The sequence below is a fragment of the Grammomys surdaster genome, unplaced genomic scaffold, assembly GCF_004785775.1.
Source record: "Grammomys surdaster isolate TR1022 unplaced genomic scaffold, NIH_TR_1.0 341, whole genome shotgun sequence".
Lineage (NCBI taxonomy): Eukaryota > Metazoa > Chordata > Mammalia > Rodentia > Muridae > Grammomys > Grammomys surdaster.
In genome coordinates this window covers 3,608,613-3,630,225 of record NW_021604760.1, presented here as the reverse complement: position 1 = coordinate 3,630,225, position 21,613 = coordinate 3,608,613, and the positions used below count along the sequence as shown (strand labels likewise).

General features: G+C 39.8%; 1 protein-coding gene across 4 annotated transcripts in view; it reads left to right on the top strand.

The window, feature by feature from the left end:
- The window catches only part of Nfia (nuclear factor I A), a 344,375-nt gene that overhangs the window by 212,688 nt on the left and 110,074 nt on the right, over positions 1–21,613 (top strand). For all 4 annotated transcript variants that reach the window (XM_028778787.1, XM_028778786.1, XM_028778788.1 and 1 more), the window contains exon 4: positions 11,898–11,972. In XM_028778787.1, coding sequence (XP_028634620.1) covers positions 11,898–11,972 — 75 coding nt within the window. The remainder of the gene's footprint in view (positions 1–11,897; positions 11,973–21,613) is intronic.

Here is a 21,613-nt window from a genome sequence, read left to right as displayed (position 1 = left end):
TGAAGTGAAGCATGTCGATCATCCTCCTGCCTCAAAGCCAGACTCTTTTAGCATTGATTCTGAGCTGTAAGGAATCAAGAACCCCATCTGTGGTGAAGCTTTCCAACAGCTCCCTGTTTATGTTGAGGTATGGAACCCAAGCGTGAAGGCTCTAACAAAACCGAGTTTGTCCCTCACTTAATATGATAATAATTGCTTATATCCTACCCATTTTAAACCATCAGAAGCATTTCTCATTTTAAAAATGCAAATGGATTTTATATGAAAAATATTTTAAGAATTCGTTTCTAAATACCCATTTTCTATCGCAAACAACATGGACCCATTTAGATATCAACAGGAGTTTTCAGGAAATCAGATCCTTAAAAAAAACATTAAAGCAAAACCAAGGAAGGGAAAATAGTTTTTCTTTCTTCATGAAAAAAGTTAGTCTTCTGTCAGAAAAATGCACTCTATGTACGTTTAAAAAGTAAATTGCACTTAATGCTACAAATAAGTACTTACAAATAAATACGATCATATTAGGGATTATATTTGTACTTATTTAAAGTAATTTAGAATCCCTTTATTTTGGAACAAGCCAGTAAAATATATCAGGAGGTTTGTTTTCAACAAATTTTGTGTTACTTGCTTTGGAATTCTTTCACCCCAAAATTTACTCAAATAAGTTAGACTATCAATATTTTCATTTATGCACATATGTGAATATTCTATGTCAGAAGGACAAAAGTAACTAATATTTTCCCATTATAATATCTATAAGGTTCATGATATGAGCTACTCTGTAACATTCTATATTCGAGGTTCTTTGCTAAACACTTAAAATTTCCTAGATCATTATTCTTAACAGCAAACCATCTATGGCAGATACAAACATTAGGATTGTTTTACAGGTGAAGAAATTAGAGCTTAACAGTATAATCTAGGATTCTCACATCCATGGTTCATCTCCTACCTTACTATGTGTAAATAATACCTTGCAAACATAATTTTTGAATGGCAAAGTAAGTGAACATTTGGGCCTTCTATACAAGAAAAGATACAAATAGCTAAAAACTATCACAAGTAGCATGTTTGATGATTGCACATCTGAAATTAGGCTTAAAATATGTATGCATTAAAAGTTAATACTGGAGAAGTTTGCTTAACACAGCAAAACTAACTTCACTTAGTAAAGTTTCATTAGCAATGGTAGCAGACACTGGCAGGTTTGGGACTCTGCTGCAAGCTGACACTTTGAGGGAATGTTCTTAGCAAAACACTCTCTTCAATAGAAATCAGGTCAGCCTTCTGGAACATTTATCATGTGTACCTGTCACCAGCTGGACCCAGTCCTAGAGTGAACTAAGATCACATGTAGTGGTCCTTCCTTCTCTGAAAGCTGCAAAGGACAACATAAACCAATAGTCCTACAAATATGTGAGTTTGGCAGACACTCCCATGGAACTAAGGCCAACACCCATATAGTTGCTCTGGGGATTGAATTCCTTAATACTCTGTTTATAGAAATTTGAAACAGTAAATGGATTCGGTCTGTTCTGAAAAACACTCTGTCCCATGGCTCCCTTGGAAGAACATGTACAGTTGCTATAGAAGGGTGTGGGCAGATAGCCCATGCCTGAGTTGGAAGATAGTGCCACCATCTACAGTTGCTATAGAAGGGTGTGGGCAGATGGCCCAAGTTTGAGTTGGAAGACTAAGCCATCAACTCCTGTTTGTTCCACACCACTCAGCCAGGTAGGTTTTTGCCAGACACAGGTGATTATTTGCATAGTTGCAGGGCCACCTCTACTGAAGCTAAGTAATTGCTAATTTAATATTCCAACAAGAGTAATTAGCAAAACCCAGAGCAGTGGAAGGTTAAGATGGAGTACATTGTAAAACCAAAACAGCAGAAATAAGCCATAGCTTTCAACCATCATGTGGCATCATTTTGGTGGTGTCAGAGCACTGAGAAGTGACAGTGCACCTGCTTCAGCATGTGTGTGCTTAAGCATGTGTGTGTCAGCATGTGTGTGACAGCATGTGTGTGTCAGCATGTGTGTGTCAGCATGTATGTGTCAGCATGTATACAGTGTCAGGATGTGTGTGCTTCAGCATGTGTGTGTCAGTATGTGTGTGTCAGCATGTGTGTGTTAGCATGTGTGTGCTTTAGCATGTGTGTGTCAGCATATTTGTGTCAGCATGTGTGTGCTTCAGCATGTGTGTGTCAGCATGTGTGTGCTTCAGCATGTGTGTGCAGCATGTATGTGCTTCAGCATGTGTGTGTCAGCATGTGTGTGCTTCAGCATGCGACATGAGGGTTTCCTGAATTTAAATGACTGTATCACTGAGCCACCGTCCCTGTATCAGCCAGATTAGGATAACCACTTTGGAATTCATCTTTTTATATGCCTATGGTGTGGTGAACACACCCACAGACTTAACATTGGTAATGATTCATGAAGTAAGGTAAAGAAAAGGGTGAAAACATTAAGTACTTACGCAGTAGCAGGAGTTTACATGGCAAGAAACAAAAAGGTAACTGTGGATGGCGTTCATTCATCCGGATGCAGCAAGTGAGGCTGTGTGACATGAGCTACACTGTTCAAGTCATAGAGAACGTTGATAACGTTATAGTTTCTAATTTCTTCCCCATCTCGCCCACAGTCCCTGCCACTGTGTATGTGAACACACCCGTGCACGGCTCTCTGTGATGGTTCCCAAAGTAATGCCCGTGGTAGAGATTCTTTAAACATTCAAGCAGAGCATTATTAAAGTTAAAGTTTTGTTGTCTTTTAAAAGCAATATGCAAAAAAAAAAGTTTTACTGTGTCTCTGTGGGCCTGTTTCATACAAGAATCTGAATTGAACAGCTAGGAAAGAAAATGGGGGATGAAGAAAACCATCCATGATTCCTTGCTTAGAAAAAAAATTATTAAGAAAAAAAAAAAACCTTCCCAACTTTCTTGATCACACACTCTATTAAGCCAGGACCAGGAAACAATTTCTAATCAGTGCTGTGATCTGGGCCCAGATTGTGCTGGCCTTTTGTTGCGGGCCTCAGATCTGTCCTCTATTCACACATGCTCACTTCCAGCTGTTGTCATTGAAATCCCACATAATCTTCCAAGGTCGAAGGGCAGTCACCCATGGCTGCTGCAGTTAAAAGGTTATGCTGATTTCTGTTGTCAAATATTGGCCCTTTTCTCTTCCAATCACTCCCATGCTACTTCTCTTTAACAAGAAGAATCCAGCCTAGAATTGTATTACATGACTTTAAAGTCTTAAAAAGTGTTCCTTCATTGTACTTACCCGGTGTGGCCTGAACAGTCTAATTCATTCTGTTATATTTCACAAGGAGTTATCTAGTACCTCTAAAATACTTTGTGTTTGTGCTAGGCCAGCAAATTCAAAGTATCGTGGCCTGCATGATTTGTAACCTGCAACGGTTCCTGCAGAAATGTATAACATAGACTCTATGATTGAATAAACACCACAAATTATGGCATTAGTGATAGTGTAATTCTTGCAAGAATAGTACAAAGCAAAGTGCACAGACAGTGGAAACTTTGTGATCTTAAGTATTAGCTAATGTTATGTTATTTGGAAAACTACATATCCCTATGTTTAAAATATCTCTTTAGATTATTTTTCTCTGTAGCCTTGGGAACGTAATTGAAAGCATTGTTTAACAATGTATTGCTTCAGTTCATCAATGATTTTCTATCCATGCTTAGTGAGCCAAAATCAGTTTTGAGTGTCTTAAAATTGGCACGTAGCTGCTGGCCACCATCTCTCCCTGTCATTGCCCGTATCTTACAATGGTTTAGCAAGCTGAGCTCCGTTAATGGTTTCAGAGCCACATGAATTAGACCCAAAAAGGAAAGGCAGGGTGATGGGCCATGAAGGGTTTCTGCTGTTTTATACTCATAAACCAGGGTAGCCCTCGGGTGATCCAGTTCCATGTCTGTTTCATTTAAGATAATCAGTTTCGGATGTATTCAGAGAATAAATTTCCTTATTTTTCCCTAATATATGCAAGGGTTCATAGTAGAGGCTGAAGTTATTACAAATAGTTCCAGCCATTTGTCAATTACCAGTTGTTACTGTCCATGTGTATAGACAGTTTTGATTTAGAACATGAAAGCAATAAGTTTTGTCCAAATCCTCCTTTTACTTCAAAACTAGGTTCATTTCAAAATAAACTGAAACCCATCAAATTTAATTTTTTAAAAAATCAAATGTATAACCTATTGCTTGCTCTATGCTAATGATAGTGGTTGAAATTAGTTGATTAAATTGTTCTCCATTTGTTTACATTTTAATGGCATATTTGAAAACATTATGCCAAAAGTTAATATTCCTCTGTTCTTAAACAAATCTTCACTTGCAAAACATTTATTTATGTTGTGGTCTAAACGTTTAGGGAAGACAGGGAAGTTAGTTTACTATTATAAAAACAAGAAAAGCAAAAAACAATGAGTGGAAGTGTCTTCAGCCTGGAATGGATAGTGGAATGGAAGAGATTTATTCTGCCTTTACGAAAGGACAAAATTGAGGTGCTTGGAAATTTAAGGGGAAGAAACACATACTTAATGGATTGTTTAAAAAGCACTTGACTTTTATTAATCTAAATATCTTTGTCAAAACATAGTATTGGTCATTCCACTTGGCCTTGGTGTTTCCTTCTGTTTCTAGGTTCATCCATGATGTCATGCATCAAATATTCACAAACATATCAATAAGTTAAAAAAATTACTCTGAATTTTAGATGTTTTGCTAATAAATATGGTCCTTGAATTCAGACAATAAACTCTATCTGAAATTCTCAGTTAATCAAATTTAGTTTATTAAATGCTACTGATATTTAATACAAAAACTAAATATTAAATATGTTACCTGTGGTAGATTAAAAAATAAAATATTATGTAGAGAAAATTAATAATACATATTCTTATCTGATTCTCCCACCATCTGAATGATCTTAGGAAAATCTCTGACTATCTCAATTTTCAGCTTTTGCTTCTATAAAAATCATAATATTGCCAGCCACACAGTTGCAATAGGAATTAGATATCTTAAAATTAGTCTCCAACAAAGTACCAAACATAGCAAATACTAGACAGATTATACTTTCGATGAAATTGAGTAGTACCCACAGAGGGACTACAGAAATATTCTTCAGGAAGGACCCTTGCTTTGTAATACCTGGGGCTTCCTGAATCCATTTTCCTGATGATGTAGACTCAGTAAGGTAATTGCAAACTGTGGAGTGTCCTTCAGTTCTGCGGTAACAACGTTCAGTCAGGTTCCAGGTTCCCCTTAGCACATGACCCATGTGAGGGAGAGATGCGGAGGAGTGGTGTACACCATATACTTATAGACAAACACCTGCCCCAAATAAATCCTACCCCTGCCAAATTACTGGGAATAGTAAGATAAAGCGTAGGAAGGACATTTATTAAAGACAGAAAGACTTTGGATTGCAAATGTTCCTTGTGAATTTAATACTGTTTTCCACCTTCAGTTTTCTAGGCAATCTTTTGGTTTATAGATATTTGGGCATTGTTTCTATTTCTGCTAGAACATTTCAGGGGGCTGTTCTTCATAATGCATTTTGGTGAAAATTGAAAGGAATCCCAATACGGAGAATAGAACACAACTGGGAGTAGCAGGCAAGGCACTTTTGCCCACAAAAAAGGGAGAGCATGTCTGTGTCATATTGGAAACAAATGCCTAAAGGAGATTCTCTGAGAGGCTTTACCCATGTGGCTAAGGACTCTAAATGTATATACTCAAATCACGAAATAATGGTGGCTTTTACTTAGATGGAACCTGACCATCATACACTGTCCTTCCTCTACTATGCTAGTAATGAAATAGGAAGTTGACATTTGGCAGGTATCACAAATACATATGCCTACAAGGCCTTGCAGCCAACTGCCTGAGCAGATATGTGTGGTAGAAAAGTCCAGGGGATGTGGTAAATCTAAAAGCTCGTGTCCAAGTACAATCGCCCCATCTGAAATATGACAAAAGTCAGAACATGGCTGGTAGAGCAGATGTTTGCAGACTGGAACTGGTCTGCAAACCCTAATTTTTGACACTTCAAATTCAGAAGGAAAAAGTAGTTATGGCTTGGGTACATGCAAAGTTACTATAGCAAATAGAATATGCCTTGGTTTGTTTCAACTAGGTCACTTTCAATGGAAAATAAATGTGTTATATCATTTCTGTGTCTTTACAAATAGATGTGTGATTTCTTCATATTCTTAATACAAGGAATTGTTCCAAAAACTAGAAATATCACAAATGTCTCCAATGAGTGGCAAATAATTTAGTTATTATACAACTTACATAAAATATAAGTCATAAATTATGCTAAGGTTAGAATTTGGCCTTATTTGAACCCATAGACGTTTATACTTCCATTTAACTCCTTAAAGACCTGTTTTCTGAGATACCCAAATTGAGTTCAGGAGTAGCTATTGCTATGTCAATAATAACATAGTAATTTATATGCTGCAATAGAAGCCCACTATATAAAGTTATCTAAGTCACTGAACAAATAGGGCACACATAGAAGGGGGTTGTGCTGAACCCTCTGATGATCTAAGTTCATAAGCTACAACAATGACCTTCTGGTTTATTGACAGAGGTCAGATTGATGCCAATGAAGTGAGTGGCTAGTGGCATAAGACAAATGGAATAGAAATCCTTTATAACTTCACCTTATTGATTTTTGGCCTTTTGGCCAAAGTAAGGTTTAACTTTGCCTTATTTATTGAGCACATACGAAATACATACAGGTGTATCTCACAAGCACTTGTGGCTTGTTAAGCGATCAGAAGAAGGAAGTGAACCCCAGGGAGGAGGTTTCTTTAGGGAACTAGTGGCCTCTGAAAAGCTAGGAGAGTGGCTGCACATCTCAAGATATCTAGACTTCTGCTGGAGTGAGGATAAGGTAAAAATAAAGGACCCTCTTCCTTCCCAGAGGCCGAGGAACAAGGTCCGGAAAGGTTCCTTTCTCAGCCTGTGATTTACTAATGGTGGAGATTCAATTACTAAGAAGAGGAAAAAATGGAAATCATCTTCTTTTTTTTTTTGGTTTTTCGAGACAGGGTTTCTCTGTGTATGGAAATCATCTTCTAATGAAGCTGTCTGTACACCGCAGTCAATTTACATCCGTAACCGATGAGATCTAATCACTCAGGACAGGGAGGGCCTTGGTGTCTGAACGTGAGAAACACCTGGTCTTACATACAGTCTTGACTGTGTCCTCCTCAGATACAGACTTCCCTGTGCGGAGACAGTCAGCTTTCTCTGATGGCTAGCCCTCAAAATGACATGTCCCTGGCTCCCTTCCCCAACCTCTAGGCAGTTCAGTAGAGTTGCCACATCTCAGCAAATCTAGCTCTTACTGTCCTGTCTTAACATTCAGAGGAAGATAGATGTTCAGTCCTCTCATAAAATGAGATTTGGTTTCCAGAGAATAGTATTTTCTGAAATAATTGCTAACATTATTGAGGTAAAAGAACCACGGCTTCTAAGAAATTCTAAAGAATTTCTCTTTACGTTAAGCCTTTCCAGAAAGGCCCCTCCCCTCACACTGAGAATGGCTGATTCCCAGGTATGTGAAGCCTATGTTCTACTTGAGAATTCACTGAACAATGGTACAGTAGCCATCTTATATAAAAATAAAAGAGACCTGCTCCTATTCGAGTCTCCTCTAAAGTTCTGACCTCAGTTCAGAACTTGGAGCCAGATCATCCAGGAGTCTGCACGCATCATCTTAGGCATACTTGACAGGGATCTGTGTTTTCAAATCATTGCTAAGAGACCCTCTTCAAAATGGAGACCTCAAAGCCTTTCCAGAGCTTACTGAACTTACTCAGTTCCAGAGTTCCCAGAGATCTTTAGTGTTACTAACATCTGAATTTTACCACTAAGACTTAACTTTGGTTTTTGTTTCTACTTCTTCATCTTGCATTAAAGCTGAGCAACCAGATTCGCGCCATTTCCTTACAGGTCATCTCTGTGACTTGGTATGTGTGAGAGTGAGAGAATAGGCTTCTCAGGTTGCACTGTAACTATGCCCGCCATCTTGCTTCTTCCATCATCTCTGAGGCTTTCTGCCTGATTGCTGTCACCTAAGGGTGTTTGCCTAAACCATACGTCTGTCAGGGACAAATTATAAATAAAATCCATCTGATAATTCACTTATACTGGGAAGAGATGCTACCAGGAGAGTACACGTTTGTTTGTGTGGTTTGGCTTTCAGGCATTCCTTCACACACTCACCTTCTGCTTCACACCAAGACAAAGGCTGTTAATAGAAGAGTGAATTATCTTTGCAGTGATGTTCTCAGCCATCTTGATTCTAGTTTTAAGTCTGAGACGGGATTTCTTGGGGGCAGGTGTCTGTGTCCATTGAAAAATCCCACTCTTTGATGCTACTTTGTATTTGCTCTCTAAGACAGTGTTCTAGAATGAAAACCATAACACATACTAAGGCATTTCTTAGCAGAGAGATCAATGGTACCCTCTCCTGTAGAAGCCACATGGAAAATTTTTCCCCTGTGTTGGTCTCATTCAGTTTGGAAGGGATAAATGTGGATGACTTGGCTTTCTTTGGATGATTTAGTTTCTAGGCCTTGGTTTATTTCAACTCTATTACAAAACATTTGAGAAACAAACACATTCTGTAACTATTTTATTTAAAAAACAACAACAACAAAACCAAAACAAAAAAAACTAGGCTGATTTGAGTTCTGCTCACTCAGGGTCTCTCTGGAGTACTTCATGCTTGCCAAGTACCTTCCCTCGAGCTGGAGCAACAATGGCACAGAATAGACTCTGCCAGCTCAAAAGGGGGCATGCTCAATATGAGCAAAGGGGGCTTGCCATCTTGTGTGCCAACTACTGTGTTAGAGCCATGCACAGCACATTGGGTCAGTGTTGAAAACAGAAAGGAGTCCTTCCAGAAGTGAGGTCAGCCAGGGCAGACTGTTGGTAGAGGTATCAGGAGAGCTTGGTCCTGAGAGACAGGTGAAGAACGACAAACCCACAAGAGGAGTTGATGCTACTACACATGTGGGACTCATGCAAGGTTTCTGATAAGCCAGTGTGCGCTGAATACATTGGATGTATCTCAGTGTCTTCTGCACCTACCACCCTCCTACCTCAAAGCCTTTGCTCATCTGCCAAAGTGCTCATCTGCTTTCTGTCTTCTCAATATGTTTCAGACAGCATCTCTTAGGAAAGATTTTCCCTCACTTTCCTTCCTAATGCTCTTGCTGTGAGTTCTCTTCCTGTCACTTAGACTGTTTATACTTTTTTCTACTAATTTGTGTTAAACAGTTTTAGCTGTCTCTATGGCTAAACTGCAGATTCTCTGATCTTAGGGATCACAGATCTACCACAGTACCTGGCACATGTTAGCTACTTAGTAAATAAGTCTTAAGAGAATGAATGGTCAGATCTACCTCCCATTGAGAGTGTTCTTGCTTCAAATTAGAGGATGGATTCTTGAGGATACCAAAATGAATAAATGGATAGTAGACAAGAAATGGTTTGGAGACTCCCCATCATGGTGGTGAGAACTGGGGGTAACCTCACCATGATCACAGGAACATGGAATCATGCATAGTGGAACAATGTAGACTGGGAGCTGAGTCAGTGTGGACAAATGGGATTAGGTCATTGTATAAAACTAGAGTAAGCATGCCACCAAAACACAGGACAATGAATACTTTGGACGTATTGGATCTAAGGCTACCTAAGAGATATCTGGATAGATTGTCCAGTAGATGCTTAATTTAAACATTTGAAGCCCAGGAGGGACCTTAGCAGAAGGAAGTGATTTGAGCATTCTTGGTTGAAAGGTTCACTTATCTGTTTATTCACATACATTCACTACCTACTTTGAGGTGTAGAAATCCCAATGGTGAATCTAGTTTCCACAAATTTGTTCACTCAGAAAGTGACAACAAAGGTCGCTCTCCCCCAAACTAGTCATCAAGATAGACTCACTTTGGATTGGCAGAATTAAGGTCTATGTTTATATCTACTCTGTTCATAAATTATTGTTAGTCTTTCCTTAAAATATGGGCTTTCAGGGTTTGACATTAGAGCGAGTCTCAGCCCGTAACTTGTGGAACAAAGAGAGATGCTCAAACCTGCACTTCCCATTTCACTGCAGTTTTCTGGTTGTTGTGTGCACTGAGCCCACACTCGTGTGCACTGAGGCCGGATTTCCTTTGTTATGGTCTGTGGGATAAATGCGATCTTAATGGAGCCCAGTAAAATAGAAGTGTTATGATCTGTTTTGACAAGACCTCTTTAAGGGAATTTTTTTATTTATTTGCTATAAGTTTCTTCTTCTCAGTTCTCTTAATCCAAGGGACAGTACCTCCGGCACTTACCAAACAAAAGCCCTTAGGTACGTACCCAACTGTGGGTTGCTTTGGTAAGTAAAAGTTCTTAAGAACTTTTAAGGTGAACCTTTGCTGATTCATTTTAAACAGCAGGTTATGGTTGCTATATATCCTAATACTTAGAACTACTTTTAGTACCATAGATATTGTATGTTATAGCAGAGTTAGCTGAAAAACTTAAAACTCAGGAAAAAAAAAACCTTCTTTATTTAAAACTGTTTTGCAATCAAAAGAAGAACTCATAGACTGCTAATGTCCATCTAAAACATAGCTTCTGTACATTTCCGTACATGGCATCTAATGAGCTTTCTGGTGTGTGTGTTCTAATGCTTATTAGTCTCCTGCCCCTCAACAATGAATGAAATATAGAGTCTATGAAGCATGTGCATTACTTATAGGGTGCTGTGCATTCAGATTTACCTTTTCTTGTGCTGAATTTCTTAAGATATGTGTCTTATTGCAAAAAAAAGGTTGTTTGTTTGTTTGTTTGTTTGTTTAATTCTCTGCAGCTAACACTTGCTCCTGTGCATTACACTTTAGACTGGCTTCCCAGGCTAATCTCTCCAGTAGAATATGCCTTGTAAGATACACAGAATCAAAGCTGTAGAAGCAAGAATGGAAAGCACCTTAAACTGTGCATCCCTTGCCATTTGTAAGCTGGTTTCTAAGCACATCATGAAGTTGTACTATGTTTCTGCATAGATACAAAATCGGATATTTTAGAGAAAAGTCACTATATTCAGCTAGAATGAAGCAAACATAAAATCAAAGATGAAACAACTTTGAACTATTTATATATTTCAAAAAATGGCCCAACACAAAGACTACTTTTCTCTAAACAAATACAATTTTGTGTTTGTATACAAAATAATTTGTTTCCATATTTCAAAAACTGAATTTGCATTTCCTGTTTAGCTTTTCCAAAGTTTCCTCTATAGGATCTCTAGAAAAGCATGGAGTATCTTCAAACCTCATGAGATTTAAATGAACAAGCAAATAAACCTGACCAGACATTTTCTGTGGTGAATGTTTCAAAGCATTTTGGAGCTTGGCTATCCTGGTTGATTCCTAGGGATTCTGGACCCATACCTTCTTCTCCTCTCCTCTCCTCTCCTCTCTTCTTTCCGTTTCTTCCTTCCTTCCTTCCTTTCTTCCTTCCTTCCTTTCTTTCTTTCTTTCTTTTTCTTTCTTTCTTTCTTTTCTTTTGTTTCAGACTTCCTGTTGAATTTTTTAAGTATGTCAAAAAATCAAATCACCCAGTTGTTACATTAAAGCTTCTCCACAGCCTCCAGACCCAACCTAAAAGCTATGTCTATTACTAAATGACTGTACCATACCCGCCCCCAACAGAAGCACAGAGGGACCCGGGTGTGTGCTTACACCTCATATGCTTGTTCATAGCTCGATGAGTACTTTTACTTGTGTTGTTTCACGTTTTCTCTTTATGACAGTTGGCTTTCTTCTGTTTTTGTTTCCGCAGGACATTTGGGCTTCCAGGACAGCTTTGTCACATCAGGTGTTTTCAGTGTGACTGAGCTAGTAAGAGTGTCACAAAGTAAGTATAGTTTTGCTCTGATTTGGTCCAAATTTGCCTTCAGTCAGTGTTTGTTCTCATAGGGCTTTACCACTTTCACAGCACGCTTTCTGTTCTTAGACGAACTGTACCAACTAGTTTGTTTGAAAAAGTCAGTATTTCTAGGCCAAGAATAATTGAGAACTTTAATGTGAGGCATTATGGTAAGGACCAATGTCAAATGTCAGGCATAGTCCTGGGTCCATCATGTGAACTTGGCTTTAGAAGACCTTGAGTCTTCCCTCTGGTTCCTGAGGAATTCTACATTTAAGAGACTTTGTTTCTGACCTTTAAGCAATGCTAATGCTCTTAGTATGAGTGGCACATTACAGCATGGTCATTACCAGCTTGTCGATAACAACTACAGCAGTGATGGAAGAGTTCGTGCTACCGCCCAGTCCTTTTGATCAAAGGCCCATTGATTGTATGTTTGTTATGGCGTAACCCAAACAGTGCACAAAGCATGGGAGTCCGGCTGTCTGTGTCTCTCTGTCTCCTCTCCCGACAGTCACCACACCTCATGCACACGGTCGCCCTCCTTCCAGAACATCTCTGTTTTAAAAGCATTCCTACAAGGACCACTTGCTCTTAGTCTCAGTTTAAACGTGAAATTAAACATCAAATATTAAAATTTTACTCTTTTATCTGCCTAAAGGTAGGTAAATGTATACTGTTAAACATGATGTTCAAGCAGCGTCAAGTTCTTTAGAGAATGAAATGGAGTTTGTAGCCCCTATTGTATGTGGTACAGGCTTGCAAGGATGCCCAAGTAAACCAATGGGCCGTGAGATGCCACAAAAGTCAAGCCAGCCTGATCTTCCGAGTCTGGATTCTTTCAGCTCTTGTTTCAGCCATCACAGGCTGGAAGAATCTTTAGTGTCCAAAAAAATAGGATACGATATGGGACTAGAGGAAAATCCAGGTGTTCTTGAACATTTGCTATTGGCTAAGCACTGTGCTAGGCCTTTGAGGGAGGAGCATCATTTGCTAATCCTTACAACAAACTCTAAGGTTCCAGGTGAGCTAACCTTAGGATCATTTATCCTTAAAGTCATTTATTCGAGTCAAGCAGTAAGTGGTTCAGCTGAGCCTCAGTGTGTCTTGCTTGTACTCTAAGCTGCACAATCTATACTCTGAGACTAACTCAGAGGAGTTTGAGAAAATCTTCTGCTTAAGACCAGGCAGGTAAGTGGTGGGAAGGCAACTGTGTATGCTAGAATTCTGACTGTCAGGGAGTCTGCCATTGATGGTGAGGTACTAATGGGTAGTAGTGGCAGAATCCTCACGGGGAAGCAATAGCAGTAGCAAGTGATGGCCTGCAGTGGGGATAATTTGGCGGTATTATGAAGGGTGTCCCAAAGTACTAGCTGAGGGGGAACTTAATGACTTTATTGAACAGGAAGACATGTGCTTCCCTGGTTAGTGTATGGTGGATTAGCCAGTTACTGGCCATAGACAAATAACAATGCATATGTATTGAAGGTGGTCAATATTCTATGTTTTTCTTATTAGCTTACTAATAATAGCACATAAAGAGTATGTCTTATCAAAGCGTATCAGTCATTGAGACATTAGAAGGAAGTATATTTATTGAGATCCAAGCATAGCCTTGATTTAAAAAGAAATCCTTTTTACTCTAAGATTAGAAGCTCTAGTCCATTTTGTTCTGCCTTGGCCACTCAAATGCTTGCATTAGTCTTCATTACCAGCAGAGCTCCACGGTCTGGGGGTTGTAAGAGGCCAGACAGCTCAGAACCATCCCTGGCCTCTTGCCCTTCCTCCCTCCCCTCATTTTCCTTTCAGGTCTTATATCCAAGATTGATTAGACCTCTACTCAGTCTAAGGCAGCATGATTGCCAAGTGAATTCTACATGTTCCTTCAAGACTGCCAGAAGGGATGCTTGCCCTTGGGGCTAAGATTGCAGAGTGTCTTGGATTCTTTCCTGTGCCTGTATAGGGGGCTGGTTAGCAAAGGCTTGGCACTGTGAGCATCCTTCAGCTTCTCAATGCTTTCCGATTCTGCACACTGCTGTGCTATCACTCCAGGACTCACTCACACATGGCCTTGTGCTGACTGCAACTGCTTGGTAAGAGCAGACCGGGCTGCATCAGCTAAACCATGGCTTCAGGCCAAACCGGTCAACTACATGCCAGAGACCCTCTCTTCCTTGTAGATCTTTAATCTAAGTTTGTCAAGGTTTATTTTATAGATTGCCTTGGCTACTGCAATAGGGATTCCCAAGCTCTGTCCCTCCACCTGAAAGCCTTTCTCAAAGGCATATGCCCTAGTTAGGTTTCTCTTCCTGTTATGAAAAAACGACCAAAAACAACTTAGGAGAGGAAAGGGTTTATTAGCTTGCAGGTCACACTCTGTCTTCAAAGAAAGACAAAGCAAGAACTGAAGCAGAGACCACAGAGGAGTGCTGCTTACTGACTTGCTCAGCCTGCTTTCTTAGACAATCCAGGAATACTTACCCAGTCGTGATTGATACCTCTCATGGTGGACATGGCCAACTCACATCTATCATTAATCAATAAAATGCCCTACAGACATGCCCACAGGTCAATCTGATGGAAACAATTCTTCAGCTTCATAGCTTCCAGCTACATAGTTTGTGTTAGGTTGACAAAAAAAATACTCAGCAGAGCATATCATCCAAACTACATAAATAAGTTGAGTCTATGTCCATTCCTCACAGAACTATGTCGCTCCTTCTCTTCCTGTGAGAGCTAAGCCTCTGTTTTAGGACTGTATGGGACTTTATTGCAGATAAATAAGGATGAGGAACATTCTGCATCCTTGAATTAGAAATAAGCTAAGTGGTGATGTATTGCTAAGGTCCTGTGTGTTCAATTTGAATATTACAAATTATGTGAGTGAGAATTTACCAAGTGTACATCTTGTACTTCATGCTAGACATGTAGGCACTGCTTCACTTGGTGCTCCTGTGGCTGGGCCTGTGTCTCTTTTCAGAGATGAACAGTGCGGTGGTACTCAAAGACACTGAGCATCGTGTTCCCACAGGCCTTCGTTGTGATTGCTTCTATAACTCAATCATAGAGTAAAATAGACCAGTGGGTTCTGGGCTTTGATTGGTTAATCATTTCTTGTTGGGGGTGATGTATCTTTACTTTATAATACATTTTTTGGAAGGATTGTTAAAATGCAAAATGGAACAAGTAAAATTCTCCTAGATTCATTTTCAGTATGATTTTGTTTTCAATTAGTAGGCTTGGTATTTTTAATTCTGCAGGTGCTGTATATCAAACCCAGTTCTCAACATGCTAGACAAATTCCATACCCATTAGCTACATCACCAGTCCTGGAAAAAAAAAGTCATATATTAGAGCAGTCCTTTAGGTTAATAGTTTTCAGATAGCAAAACACAGAGTCTCTTATGTCCTGTCTCTAACCATTTCCCAGTTATTAACAACTGTGGGTAGCATGCTACATTTCTCACTGTTGGTGAGCCAGTATTGATACACAATTATTAGATAAACTCCATAATTTTCATTAGGGTTTACTCTTGTGCTTTTGTTGTTGTTACTTATTCTAAGTGTCTCCACAAATATGTAAGAGCACACGTCCACTACTATATATCAAGCAGGGTCATGTCATCTGACAGCCATGAAAGCACTGTGCTATGCCTATTTAAACTACACACACACACAAACACACACACACACCTTCCTGGATCTCTCTTTTGTTTTGCCTCTCATGTGGGTATTTTACTGGCCTTAATATACCGGTATTGTATACCAGTATTACTGTAATATACCTAATATCAGACTTCCTTAATCCCTCTGAATTTTGTTCCTTGGTGCCCCAGCCTGACCTGTTCTTCAACCTCATCACAATCATAGCTAGTTGTGACCTCGTACAGTGTGGAGACTTCATATTACTCAGAAACAATCCCCTTGTTTTAAACTCTTTCTCTTTCCAGATACATAATGTCAGCCTTCTACATGTGATAGTAAAAATATTTACTTCCCCCAGGATTCCAGTGAGGTTCTGTGATAGAGTCAGGAGTGCTATTTCAGTATTTGCAAATGAAGAATCACTGAAATAACTTTGCTGATGTTGTTTGTCTGGGATAGTGCCACCTCTAAGGTGGCAATGACAGAGAAACTCAGCCTCACAAATTCCTAGGTGAGAGTTAGACTAGACAGCCAAGCTATTTGACAATAAATGTCTGGATCCGATGCAAGGACCTTCTGGACTCAGGACTCGGACTGGCCCATGAGGGCTGCAGGAAGCTATGAATCCCCTCACCCTTGCCTCCCTCCAGCACCCTTTAACTTTTGTCTTTATCATTTAATGTTTGTGAACTGTGGCAACGGAAACGCTGTAGCTGAGAGTATGGATTTGTTCTGTGGCCCGTCTCCACACGTGGCAGGACCATCTGAAAGCACTTCTAGTTATTTATTACCTTGTTCCACAAGAGGGAGAAAACACAGACCACTGCACGCTGGGCCAGAGAAAAAGAAGAATTCAGTATAGGGGAGAGGCTCCCAGGAGCGACTGTGGTTCCGAATCGCTGAGGTTGTTTTAGCATAATCCCATGAAGGAGGAGACAGGAGCCATCTGTTGAGATGGTGCTTTATTACACAAAGCCCTCTACAGGCATTTCCAGATCGGCCCCTCCCATGAGCTGCCAAGGAGAGCCCATTCTGCTGGCTGCTGAATGTCGCTGCTACTTCAAGGGCTCTCTGTCAAACCCACTCTTGTTTATTTTGTGCCAACGTTTCCTCAAAGTATGTGCTCCGAGGCTGCCAAATGTCCCTCCTGGTGTGAACTCAAAAAGTTCTGCCCCAAACTCCACTCCTGCTCATTTCCTTCTAAAGTGCTGACTGTTTTCCTTGAAGTTGCTGGAGAGATTCTGAAACCTTAAAGGCCTCAGTGGGAAAGAGTAAAAACCACAGATACACACACAGGCCATTGTGCCTCTGCTCTGGCTGTTCTGATTGCCAGCATGGTTTGTACACCCAAACTGGCTGCAAGGGTTAAGTAAACTTGGTGGCTCGGGATGACTTCACAGCCCTGGAATTCTGCAAAGCCAGGATTCTCAGTACACTGTGGCTGGCCTTAGAGTCTTTGGGTGTGAAAACCACTCTCAGCTACTCAGCCTGTGCTCTGGTTCCTGAGACATGGCTGCAGACTCTATTAAAGTCCAGCAGATGAATTGCCCTGGCTCTGCCACAAAGCCTGGCTACCCCATGGACTTCGGGGTTCCTGAGTTGTTTGTCAATGGAGAGTGGCAGTGAATGGAACAGGGCCTGTGCCTCAGCCTGGCATGAGGTGGCACCCTAGCGGCTGTTTCCTGCCTTGGGAATGTGCACTGCTGATATTCTCACACAAGCATCATCACGGGAGTTCCTAATACAGTTCATTTAAAACTTCTTCTTCAAATCCTTGGTATGGCTTCCAATGCCCATACCCAGGCACATAGGTTTTCAGGCCACACGTTTTGCAAAAAAACAATGGATCGAGTCTAACCTGACACACAGATGTTCTGGGACAGAATTAACTCAGCTAAGAGGCACAGTAAGAAAATTCGGCATTGGTAGAGATTAGCTCAAACTTGAAAATACAAATTGTCCTCACCTGAAAAGACTAATGAGGAAGTGAGGCTCAGATGAGAAGTCCCTGGTGCCCTACCTTTTGAGGGTTACCATTTAAATGTTGCAGTTCTTTCTACCTTTATTGAAGGAAGATGACTTAAAAACTTCCTAGTCTGAACAGGCAACCTGCTGGTTCTCTCCTCTGTTAATACACACAGTAACAATGATAGTGGTACAGAAATTAATTTTTTTATACAATTTATGTTCTTAAGCAAGAAACCATTTGGGCTTCAGCATTAAAAGAAGAAACAAAAAAGACGATGATAAAAAAGTGCACCGCAGCCCCAGCACGGACCGTCACTGTGACCTTGCCTTTGTTTGGCATTGCACAATTCAATGGCAGGCCACTCAAACTATGCTCCCGATCAATATCCTATTAAAGCAGCACAAAAAGTCTCCATAAACTTAGTGGTTAGCTATGTTTATAAATGGAACTCGGCATAATTAGATGGTCAATAGCAGGCTCTACTAGTAATTTTAAAATGGACATCACACATCTTATGCGTAGAAGCCAGAACAAACCCCTCTGGAAGGAAGGTCTGGTGTGCAGTAGACAATAGGTTGGATGGCTTTTTTTTTTTAAATCATCTCTATGTCCAAAATGCAGCTTTTAAAGAAAATATGTTAAATAAGCTCTGTAATAGAAAATTCTAATCGGTCCCTTAAAATTTTTTTTTCAAGTCTAAGCCACTTCGTTCTAAATGTATTACACCATGGGAAATGTCTCATTTTCTAGTTTTAATCAAGCCCCCACACAGAGAGGAAATAATAAATGTTGCCACACTCTTAGAAAGGAAAAAAAAAATCAGTCTATCTGACTTAACTAACAAATTTCCTTCCAGTACAATTCAATACAGTTTTAAAATAAATATTGAAGTTGAATTATTTCCAAAGAATGCTTTGTCATGCAGTTTTTATTCCCTTGACTCATTTGAAGTGAGTGTTTGAATAGCAAAGCAGGAAGCAAGTGGAATGACCGGCTACACTAAGATTTTCTACCATTGCTCTGGAACCCCATTCCCATGTGGATGGCTAACCTTGATTTCTATTCTTTCCTCACACCAACCAAAAGAGGATTAGCTACTAAGAGGAGACGCCACCATAGGCTACTTTATCCACAGCTGGTCCCCACCCTTCCATGAGATATGTGTGTGCCCTGTGTTGAAAATATGTCCTGACCAGTGTGTGAGCTACTGTGCAGGTCATACCAACAAGGACAGAGAGCATGTGCTTTTGACTCTGGGTAGCACTGGGCATGAGTGCCCTGTTGTCTGTGTTAAGAACATACTCCTGCCAGTCCTGGTTAGAGCTGCTCATGGCTGGGTTTGGGCCCTTTATCTCTGTCCTCAAATGAGGCATCTGCTAAATTTACCAGACTCTGAGCTCTCTTATGATAGACACTGAATCATGGAAGAAGAAACACCCATTATATCTTGATGTACATACTAACTTGTCATGGTCTCTGTTTCTAGGTCCATCTACTGCTAATCTTTTCTAAGTTACGTCTGCCTACGTAGTTTGTGTTGACCACAGACTGTCAAACACACACATGCCTGTAGGATGCCATGAAATAGTTCAGGATTTATAATAGGGGTGGGTGAAGGTTTGAAATTTAATAGCTGTAGGACTTTGGTCAATATTTGTAATGCCTCTTGCCTGGGTCTCCTTCATAGATTGTAACTATTTATTTAATACAAATATTTAAAATAAGTTCTGGCTGTAGACTGAGCATAAATTTGAGTGCTAAACTGGGGAGACCTCTCAAGAACATAGAAATAAAATAGCAGGGCACCTCGTGTTGGATTAGTGAGAGCTCAATAATGGTGATTACCAGGATCGTTACTGGATTAAGCCTTTGCCCTTGATCATCTATGGTGTGTTTTTGAGCTGATCCTGGAGCTGACCGCTATCAGCCAATTTATTTAAAAATATTCATATGTATATAATTATGAATGACCAATCTTAGGATTGTGTTCTAATACTTGGTTTATTACAGCCATTGTAGTGGTCCCTTCAGGTAACAGCTGTGACAGAATAAAACATGCTAGTACTGTTCTTACTCATCTATCTAGAAAATTCTTATTCTTCATGATTTTAGCCAAACTCTACATTTTTGCCAATGTTCTGAGAATTTAATGAATAATAGGACATTCAATAAAAATCATTCTGACACTGGCATGTTCCAATGTTTAAGTAGTCAGCCATGGTTACTTAGCCAGGGTTAACCATATCAGCATTTTAAATAATACATAACTCTACAGTTTTTAAAAATAGGCTTCTATTTATGAGCAAAAACTCAAGAGATTGCTACCTATAATGCACTATTTACTTGTAAGCCTTTCCTTTAAGAACAGATATTAATATCCAGTGAGTAACATTGGGGCGCTAAAAGGCCTTCCTCTGATTTCTAAAAGCCTGATAGAACTCCTTATTGCCCCACAATTAAGATACAAAAGTATTGGGATTTGGTCTGGAAAATGTGATTGTAGTTTACCCTCATGGATTGGAAAGGCTGTTGGTGGCGCCCTGTAGGCATGTTTGGGATGACTGACTGAGCACTCAGCAAAGCCACACCACACATCAGATGCTGACCCATCCAGTATGTGACTAATAGGAGTACATAATTAACACCTAGGATTTCTCAGCAAGTGGAAGAGGAAAAAATAAGCAATTCTTGCTGCAAATGGTAGTTGTTGTATAGCTAACTAATTGATGAGTTATTGAGAAGGGTCTCTGTTGATACAGCTAATGGTCAGATAGTACCAGTGTACTCTTGGGGAAGGAGCTTATATGTGGAAGCCCTTCCATGGTTTATAGATCATTGTGGTAAAAAAGACCTTTTATGCCATCAAATCTATCCTCTGTCAAGAAGACTGAATCCCATGGCTGAGGTTGTATCTTATACAAAACGGGTACCGCATCTGACTTCAACCAAAAGCCAAGACAAGATGATGCTCTAAAATGCAGAAAATCAATTCCAGTCCCAAAGGCAGAAGCCACTAATGCAAGAGATCAGTCAGCATCATTTGCTGCTTCATGGCCACTCTTCTGAACCAAGTGTGAGGCCCTGCATCTGAAGAGCAGTAGCTACAACTCCTTATGCTGAAGACCTAGAGAAGACTGTAGGGAACATAGCAGCCTTGCTAATTATGGTGATAACTTATCTTGTGAGACTCATCTCCCTCATAATTATGAGACAGCAAAGACAAGAGCAGGAATGTGGCTCCCCTATTTTTTTTAGCTGATACCTAGAGATACCTGACATCAAATCCCTGTGCTATGCCTGAACATTTTATTAAACATCACCCTTCATTGTCTCATTTGTCAATGAGAACAATGTTGATATATACCATAGAAATACCATAGGATAAAATTCTATATTTTGTGTACACTATCTGGTACATAATAAAAATCAACAGAAAGAAGTCCTTTGCTGTTTTTATTAGCATGCTCATATGATTATATTTCAATTCAGTAAACATGTAACAATACATGTAATCTATAAGGAGTTGATGACTCTCCTCCATAGAGATTATGCCTGGGTTTCCCAAGCTTCAAGACTTTCTATATACACAAAAGTGACTGAGTAGGACTAGCTTAAAAATTAAACTTATGGTAGTTATCTGTTAAAGGTAAACCTTCTTTATAATTCAGAGTGGGATATAACACAGTATCAGTGGATTCAGCCTATTTTAATAAAACTTTAAACATCTTTCATTCCTCTTTTTCCTCAAGCACACCCCTGCACTGTCACACTAACACACACTCACACACACACACACACACACACACACACACACGTTCCTTAACTTGTATTCATAAGTCATGGCTGTGTGCAGGAGGTGATCTGTGCGTGCTAGCAACTGCTTTTTGTGGGGTTAAAAGCATTCTGTTGGCTTTTGGCACCTAGCACTATATTTCAGAAAAAGCATTGCCTAAGTCTTTTAATAGCAGGCAAGCTCATTTCACATCGAGGGAAATCCATGTTTTAGTTCAGTGCC